Consider the following 9,594-nt stretch of genomic DNA (forward strand, 5'->3'; position numbering starts at 1 on the left):
CTGACAGAAGAGCAGAAGATCAAACACCGCATGTTCTCACTCATAGGCGGGTGTTGAACAATGAGAACACATGGACACAGGGAGGGGAGCACTACACACTGGGGTCAGTTGGGGGGAAATAGGGGAGGGACGTTGGGGGATGGGAAGCTGGGGAGGGATAGCAGGGGGAGAAATGCCAGATGTAGGTGATGGGAAGGAAGGCAGCAGATCACACTGCCACGTGTGTTCCTATGCAACAATTTTGCATGTTCTTCACATGTACCCCAAAACCTAAAATGCAATAAAATAAATAAATGGGAAAAAAAATAAAAATAAAAATAAAAAAAATAAAAAAAAAAAAAAAAAAAAAAAAAAAAAAAAAAGAAAAAAGAAAAAAAAAGTTTATAAAATAAAGTTACAGTAAGTTAACGTTAATTTATTATTGAAGAAAGAAAAATACTTTTTTTTTTTTTTTTTGAGATGGAGTCTCCCTCTGTTACCCAGGCTGGAGTGCAGTGGCATGATCTCAGCTCACTGCAACCTCTGCCTCTTGGGTTCAAGCGATTCTCCTGCCTCAGCCTCCTGAGTAGCTGGGATTACAGGTGTGTGCCACCACGCCCAGCTAATTTTTGTATTTTTAGTAGAGACAAGGTTTCACCATATTGGCCAGGCTGGTCTCGAACTCCTGACCTCGATCTGCCCAACTCAGCCTCCCAAAGTGCTGGGATTACAGGTGTGAGCCATCATACCCAGCCTTTTACTGTACCTTTTTTATGTTTAGATATATCTAGATACACAAATACTTACCATTGTATGACAGTTACCTACAGTATTTAGTATAGTAACATGCTGTACAGGTTTGCAGCCTAGGAGCAAGAGGCCAACAGAGCCTAGGTGCATTGTAGGATATACAATCTAGGTTTGTGTAAGTACACTCTAGGAAGTTTACACAATGACAAAATTGCCTATGGACGCGTTTCTCAGACACTCAATGTTAATTGATGCATGGCTGTATTTTTAGTGACTTGTATTTTGATTTTTGCATGTGAACTGCTGTTCATGTACATGGTCTGTTTTTCCATTGGGATACTTGAACTTTCCACTTCTAGAGATATCCAGTTTGATTTCACTTCCCTATTTCCTGGCACCTCATTTTTGGACTATAGAGCCACCTCCATACAATTCTTTCCCTTATATCTCTACCCCGCAACATATACAGTGTGTAGCCTCCCGCTGTGTTTTACTCACCTAGAATAAGAAATGGCGAATTGGCAACTATGATGACAAATGGCACCCCAATGTGCAAGAGCAGGCCAAAGCCGCTCACCACTGCCAAGAAAGCAGAAATCACTCCAAAGGCTGCAACACACATTTTGTTTCGTATGCAGTCAAACCTGTAAATTTGGAGGGAAAAATTGTGGAATTTGTGGTGGTGGCTTTCATCCACGCATAGCATTCTTGACTGGGATACCTAGGTAGAAACCTCTAGGGCAATAATTTCCACACGTATCTGCTGGAGACATTTAATTCCCAAGCACTTTCTCAGACCAACTGAAAAAAAATAAAATAAGAAAGAAAGGGGGCAGAAAAGTTGGAAATCTGTAAATCTGCTCTTTAACCAACTCTCCTACGTGTGATTCTTTGCAGCCGGCCAAGTGCTAATTCATTGACAAGCATTTCGGAAACACAAAGAATTACTAAAACTGCTGATGGCTAACTCCACTTTGGTCTTCAGAAGGGCATACAATGTATAAAGATGTAATATGTGACAGATAGTAGAAGAGGTTTTTGTATGGTTTTGGAGTTTAATTGGTATCAACTCAGTACAGACTATTTTAAATTTAGGATGCTACATAAAATCCCCATGGAAATCACAAAGAAAATCTCCAAAAAATATCACAAAAGGGGATGAAAAGAGAATCAAAACAGCTCACTAGAAAAATATAAACTAAACATAAAGCATCATGGAATGTCACTGTGATAGAAATCTTACTACTTATGCCTGGTACGGTATAATTCCCAAGTGTATTGTATACCAGAAAAAGAAAATAACTATTAAAAAAAAATGAAATGTGACTAGGTGTAGTGGCTCATGCTGCTGCACCCACCAGCAGGAGAGGCCCACAATGTAATCCCATCACTTTGGGAGGCTGAGGTAAGAGGATCACTTGAGGCCAGGAGTTCAAGACCAGCCTAAGCAACACAGCAAGACCCTGTCTCTACAAAAAATAACAAAAATTAGACAGATGTGGTGGCATGTGCCTGTAGTCCCAGCTACTCAGGAGGCTGAGGTGGGAGGATTGCTTGAGTTTAGGAGTTCAAGACTGCAGTAAGCTATGATTGTGCCACACCACTGCAGCCTGGGCAACTGGACAAGTCCCTGTCTGAAAAGAAAAAAAGAAATGTGAAGAAAAGAAAGCAGATAGAGGAAATGAAGGACAAAAAAGGTATAAGACAAATAGAACACAAAAAACGTTAAAAGTAAATTTTCTCTTTTCAGCAATCGCCTTAAATATAAATAGATTAAACTCTCCAATCAAAAGACAGGTTGGCAGAATGGATAAAACAACATGATTTAACTATATGCTGTTTATAGACTCACTTTATCTCCAAAAATATAAGTAAGTTGAAAGTATATAAAAAGATACTTTACACAAATAGTAACCAAAACAAAAGCAGGAGTGGCTATACTAACATCAGGCAAAATAGACTTAGAGATAAAGAAGTACATTATATATTGATAAAAGGGCCAATTCACCAAAAAGCTATAACAACTGTAAACATATGTGCACTGCATAACAGAGACCCAACATATATTAAGTAAATATGACAGAAGTAAGGGCATAATAGAGAGCTCTACACTAACAGCTGGAGAGGGCTAGGCATGGTGACTTACTGCCTGGCCAACATGGTGAAATGTCATTTCTACTAAAAATACAAAAACAAGGTAAGTGTGGTGATACACACCTGTAATCCTAGCTACTCAGGAGGCTGAGGCAGAATAATCGCTTGAACCTTGGAGAAGCAGATTACAGTGAGGCAAGATTGTGCCACTGCACTCTAGCCTGGGTGACAGAGTGAGACCTCGTCTCAAAAAAAAAAAAAAAAAAAAAAAAAAAAGATTGGCGAATGCAATATAGCACTTTCATCAATGCATAGAGCATCTGAGTCAAATATCGATAAGGACACAGAGAAAACGAGCAACACTACAAACCAATCAGACCCTACAGAAATGTATAGAAGACTCAACCCAACAACAGTAGGTTATATATTCTTCTCTAGTGACCTTGGAATATTCTCCAGGATAGACCATATGTTAGTCTGTAAAACAAGTCTGAATAAATTTTCAATAACTGAAGTTATACAATGTATGCTTTTCTAACCAATAACAGAATAAAGCTAAAAATCAATAATAGAAGGAGACCTGGAATATTAATAAATCTACAAAAATACAATACACTATTAAATAATCAAGGGACATTAGAAAATAGTTAAGAATGAGAATGAACAAATAACATACCATAACTTATGAGATACAGTGACAATAGTGCTCAGAGGGGAATTTATAGCTATAAATACCTACGTTAAAAAGAAAAATGATTTCAAATCAATAACTTAACACCTTGTGGATCTAGGAAAAGGAGGAAAAACCAAACCTGAAGCTAACAGAGGTGTCTTAGTCTGTTCTGCCCACTCTAACAAAATCCTATAGACTGGACAACCTATAAACAACAGAAAATTTCTTCTTACAATTCTAGAGGCTGAGAAATCCAAGGTCAAGGCTAATAGATTCAGTGTCTAGTGAACGTTTGCTCTTTGTTCCATAGATGGTGCCTTCTTGCTATGTCCTTACATGGGGGAAGGGGCTAACAAGCTCCCTCAGAACTCTTTTATAAGGGAGCTAATCCCATTCTAATCACTCCTCAAAGGCCTCATCTCTTATTACTATCACACCAGGAATCAGATTTCCACAAGGGGAATTTTGGGAGGATACAAACATTCAAACCACAGGAGGAAGGAAGGAAAGAATATGGATTAGAACAGAGGTAAATACAGAAAAGAAAAACAGTAGAATTAATCAACCCAAAATCTGGTTCCTTGAAAAGATCAACAAAACTGATTAAATTTTACTTAGTGTGACAAAGAAAAAAGGAGAGAAGACACAAATAACTAAAGCTGATATGATAGCGGAGACGTTACTATTGACCTTACAGAAATAGAGAAGTTTATAAGAGAATACTATTAAAAACTGTATGTCCACAAACTGGATAACCTAGGTGAACATTACTTCCTACAGAAACACAAATGACCCACATTGACTTAAAGTGAAAGAAAAAATCTCAACAGACGCAGAACAAAATATTAAACCAGTAATTGAAAAACTCTCAACAAAGAAAAGTCCAGGGCCAGATTTCACTGATGAATTTTACCAAATATCTAAAGTGGAGGTAACAGGAATCCTTCTCAAACTCTTCCAAAAAATTGAAGAGGAGGGAACACTTCCTAACTCACTCTAGGAGACCATAATTACACTGATACAATACCAGACGATGACATCACAAGAAATGAAAACTACAAACCAATAGCTCTCACGAATATAGGTGCAAAGTCATTAACAAATGTTAGTAAGTCCAATCCGAAGCATATTAAAAGGACTATACATCAGAGCCAGGTGGGATTTATCCCAGAAGGGTAAGAGTGAGTCATCAGGAGAAAGTCAATCAATGTAATATGCCATATTTATAGAACAAAGGACAACAACCACATGATCATCTCAATAGATGTTAAAAAGTCATTTGACAAAATCCAACACCCTTTCATAATAAAACACTAAAAAACTGGGAATATGAAGAAAAATGCCTCAAAATAATAAAAGCATTTATAAAAATAGCAAAACTGACATCATACTCAAGGGTGAAAGAATGAAAGCTTTCCTCTAACATCAGATCAGAAAGAAGACAGAAAAGACTTCCACTTCCACCACTGATATACAGTGTTGTACTGGAAGTTCTAGCCAGAGCAATTAGATAAGAAACATAAATAAAAAGCATCTAAATTGGAAAGGAAGGAATATAACTCTCCCTTCTCAGAGATTACACGATTGTATATAAGAAAAACACTAAAGAATCCAGAAGAAAACCACCAGAGTTAATAAATTCAGCACAGCTTCAGGACACAAGATCAATACCAAAAAATTAGTCGTGTTTCTATACATGTGCAATGAACAATCCAAAAAGGAAATTAAGACGGTATTTCCATTTAAATTGCTCCAAATGAATAAAACACCTAGGAATAACTTTAACCAAGGTGGTGAAGGACCTGCACACTGAAAACTACCAAACACTGGTAAAAGAAATTTAAAAAGATCTAGATAAATGGAAAGATTCTTAGTTCCTGGGTTGGAAGCCTCCATATTGCTAAAATGCCAGTCCTACTCAAAATAATCTATAGATTCAACACAATTCCGATCAAAATTCTGGTAACCATTTCCCCCCCAGAAATAGAGAATCCAATTCTTAAATTCATATGGAATTCAAGGAGTCTTGGATGATCTATATAATCTTGAAGAAGAACAAAGTTGAAGGACTCAGTATTATTCAGCCATGAAAAGGAATGAAGTTTTGAAACATGCTACAAGGATGAACCTTTAAAACATTATGCCTAGTGAAATGAGACAGTCACAAAAAGGCAATTATATGATTCCATTTATATAAAATCTTTAGGAAAAATCATGGAGACAAAGTAGATTAAAGGTTAACTGGCACTGGGTGGGTGGGGGGTGGTGGTGATGGGGAATTTATTGCAAAATGGTAGCGGAGTTCCTGTTTGGGATGATGCAAAATATTTGAAAACATAGTTGTAATGGTTGCATGCTGGTGTGGATGTAATCAATGCCACTGAATTATACACTTAAGAATGACTATAATAGCATATTTTATGCCATATATTATTATATTTTACCACAATGAAATATTTTTCATAAAGTAAGAGTTTCAAAACCTAATCAAAGCTTTTTACCTGCAGCATGATGTGACTGCAAACAGTATAATGAAGATGTACGCCAGGTGAAACAAAGGGACCACTGTCTCAGAAGTTGCCTCAAATTCCAGTCGCCTGGAAACCGATGTAAAGTGGACCACCTGCCACAAAAAATATACTCGGATAAATAACTTTTAATTACAATATTTGTGTGTGTTAAAAACACTATTGAAACGCTTTTCTTAGTGATGAAGCAATATGTTAAAATTCAGCAAAAGATAAAAATACATGAATTAAGATTTTAGAATAGAGAAAATAATGTAAATTTGCTCCTTTCCACACATCTCGGGTGTGCTTCCTCAACTTTCTTTCAAATTCAAAGTTTAAATAAAACTCCTGAATAAACAAAATTTGAATTGTATATAAAACTTTGATATCTCTCTTTTTTTTTTTTTTTGAGACTGGGCCCTCAATCTCCTGGGGCGAGTGATCCTCCTGCCTGGACCTTCTGAATAGCTGGGACTATAGGTGTGTGCCACCATGCCTGGCTAACTTTTCTATTTTTTGTAGAGATGGGGTTTTGCCAGGTTGCCTGGGCTGGTCTTGAACTCCTGGACTCAAGCAGTCCACCTGCCTTTGTGTCCCAAAGTGCTGGGATTACAGGCGTGATTACACCGTGCCAAGACTAAAACTGTTTAATCTTGTTCTCACTAACAGCTGGAAAAATTGTAACTTTTTCTAAATTTGTAGTGGTTGGTGTCTTTTACTATTTCAATTGCATAAATATTTCAGGAGGGCCTGGTCTTTGAAAACTCTTCCCAGCAGGTGTCTCTTTTACTTATGCACCTTAATAGGGTTGCTGACCCAGCGATAACTGAACAGCTAATATGTACCTCACACTAAGTCAGGTGCTTTGTATGTAACTAACTTGAAAAATGCTAGACTAGTTATCTTCTTAACACCATGGAACTTTTATGTAAAAGGTGGTTTGTTTCTTAATCCCAATGAGCTCCAATCAAGTTTTAGGGGGCTCCCCCAAACCAGTGAAGACTTTAACTAAAAGTAGAATTTCAGAGCACTGTAATTTGATTAGAAACCAAAACCCAAAATTAAATATGAAGATCAATGTCTGTACTGAACAGGCCCATCTGGTGGACACAGGATTTGTGTTATCAACTAGAATGTTACCAACGGGCATCGTCGGTGTTAATTGGATTGAATACCAAATACAGTAGAGCACACCCAGCCTAGAGGCAAGGACTCCACCAAGCAGTCAGGCAGTGCTTTTGTTAGGGTTCTGGGTGCAAGTCTTCCTCATCCCTCCCACCTTCTCCTGGTCTCCCTGTAGACCCAAACCGCCAGCTACCTCAATTTTCTTCAAGGCCAGGCTGTTCTTAATGCTGTTTAGTTGGTCGAGGAAATGGATGATCCACTGCTTGCTCTGCTCGTCGTCCTCAGGGAGCTCAGTCTTCAGGTAGTACAGCAGCCGCATGGCTTTGGCCTGCAGGAGTAACTGGCCCATTCCTAGGCTGCCCCCCAAGATGTGTCCTCCGAAGAAGCCGGTCAGGTAGAGGCGTTGTCCACTGTGGTTGTAGATGGGGAAGGAGATGCTGCTCAGGTCGAGCGTTTTGTTCACCTGCCAGGCGTGCAGGAGCGGATTGGGGGGCACGCAGAGCGTCCTGTACCTCGCGCACACCTGTTGGTATTGGATCTGACTTCCGTTTTCCTGCGCCGCACGCAGATCCTGTACCGCGCTGTCCAGTTTGCTGACTTCTGTAAAGGTGGCCGGGTCCAGCAGTGAGTCGCTGTGGGAGACCACCAGGATCGAGATGAAATTGGTCTCCGTGCTCCTCCTGGAGGGGGAGAAGCGGTAGGAGTCGTTGGTGGTGAAATGGTTCTGCACAAAGCGCCGCTCTGCCTTGGCCGGGCTCCCCACCGGGGTGTACTGGTACTCTAAGTTTTCCTCTTCGTTCTTGGGCAGGTACAGGAAGCCGGTGCCCAGCGCGGCCGTCAGCATCAAGGGCGCCAGCAGGAAGATCCAGGGGTGCGCGCCCACCTGCCATCCCAGCCACTGGAAGGCGCGGGACAGCGGCGCCTCTAGGCAGTCGGTGTGACAGCGGCGCCGGTGACCGCAGACGGCTACGGGCTCGGGGCTTTCCTCCTCCGGCAGGGGCGCATCGTCCCGCTCCAACTGCAGGCGGGGTGCAACGTCCGGCTCCGACGGCAGGCGGGGTGCATCGTCCCCCTCCAACGGCAGAGGGGTTGCATTGTCCCCCTCCGGCAGGGGTGCATCGTCCCCCTCCAACGGCAGAGGGGTTGCATTGTCCCCCTCCGGCAGGGGTGCATCGTCCCCGTCCGTCCGCAGGGGTGGTGCATCCTTCCCCTCCGACGGCAGGGATGGTGCATCGTCCCCCTCCGACGCCAGGGATCCTGGGGGTGCGGGGGGTCCCGTGGGTGGCTGCTTGCCCTCCGATTCTGAGTCCTCAAATTCCCAGTCCCACTCTGTCCCGGTCTCAGAGTCTCGCTTGGTGAGGTTGGGCTTCTGCTCCGGCCACGTCTCGGGCTCAGGTTCCACCCGCGGCATTGATTCTTCCTCTAAGGAAGCACAGGCAGGACAGCAGGTGAAAAGCAGCTGTGGAGATCCCACCAGACGGTTTCCTGGCCCCACCCAACGGTTTCCTGGCCCCACCCAACGGTTTCCTGGAGAAATTCTGGGGGAGTTTGCGCTCCGGCCGCGCGCCCGGACGCGGAGGCTGTGTTGAGAGCACGCGGTTTGCCCCTTGGCCCAACTAATCTGGAATGTGTTTGTGCGGCCTGCCTGGTCTCTCAGAGGTTCAGCAAATACAAGGAACGCTTCTTCAAGACCATCAAATGCTTGCCTATCCTATAGGACCCACAACTTACTGAGAGAATTTGGGTGTTTCTTCCACGCACACAAATGGCACAGAAATTCCACGTGTCCTGAGTGACAGATTTTACCTTTCTTGGCATTCACCCAGTACCAGTTTCAGGTAAGGCTTTTGTGAACCTGACACACTGGACTTAGCTATTATTTTTATTTTCTGTCCACAGGTGTAACATGTACATACATTCACCTTGTAAAAAGACATAAATGCGTAGAAGGAAAAATAGGGGGAAAAATCGAAATCTTTCTATCTCAATGTCTTAGAAGTGTTAAAAAATGGGTCTACCTCCTTACAACCCCCTATATCAAAGATATAGCAAATGTACCTTTTTTCATAAATATTACTGCACTATTCATGCTATGCAATTACATTTTTCATCTACAGTGGCAGAAGATTTGAACATGTCAGTGCATATACATTTATCTTATTTTTTGGAACTACTCTATACTTTGCCAATGTATGAAAGAAACATAATTTAGCCAGAATCTTATTGACAGACCCATTGATTGTTTAGTCATTTGCTTTTATAAACAGTGCTCAGTAAATGAGTATCTTTTTTTAACCTGTACACAAGAACCAATAAAAGCAGCCCTTCTACCTATGTCTGAAGAAGTTAACCCTGATTTTCCTAAGGAATCTGTAATAGTTTTCTTGGAGGTAGTTGCCTTGCAAGATACTGCTAATTATCCTCAAAACTTATCCCAGTTACCTCTTTTTGATTTTAGGGATA

General features: G+C 41.3%; 1 protein-coding gene across 1 annotated transcript; it reads right to left on the reverse strand.

The window, feature by feature from the left end:
* Positions 1-1,219: 1,219 nt before the first annotated feature.
* On the reverse strand, positions 1,220-8,542 carry PTCHD3 (patched domain containing 3). The gene is made up of 4 exons (XM_032244074.1): positions 8,386-8,542; positions 7,325-8,301; positions 5,998-6,119; positions 1,220-1,373 (listed from the first exon to the last, which is right to left on the reverse strand). Exons 1-4 carry the CDS (start codon positions 8,540-8,542, stop codon positions 1,220-1,222), a joined length of 1,410 nt encoding a protein of 469 aa, XP_032099965.1.
* Positions 8,543-9,594: the final 1,052 nt, after the last annotated feature.

The sequence above is a fragment of the Sapajus apella genome, unplaced genomic scaffold (assembly GCF_009761245.1).
Source record: "Sapajus apella isolate SASKATOON/1434 unplaced genomic scaffold, GSC_monkey_1.0 scaffold53, whole genome shotgun sequence".
Taxonomy (NCBI): Eukaryota; Metazoa; Chordata; class Mammalia; order Primates; family Cebidae; genus Sapajus; species Sapajus apella.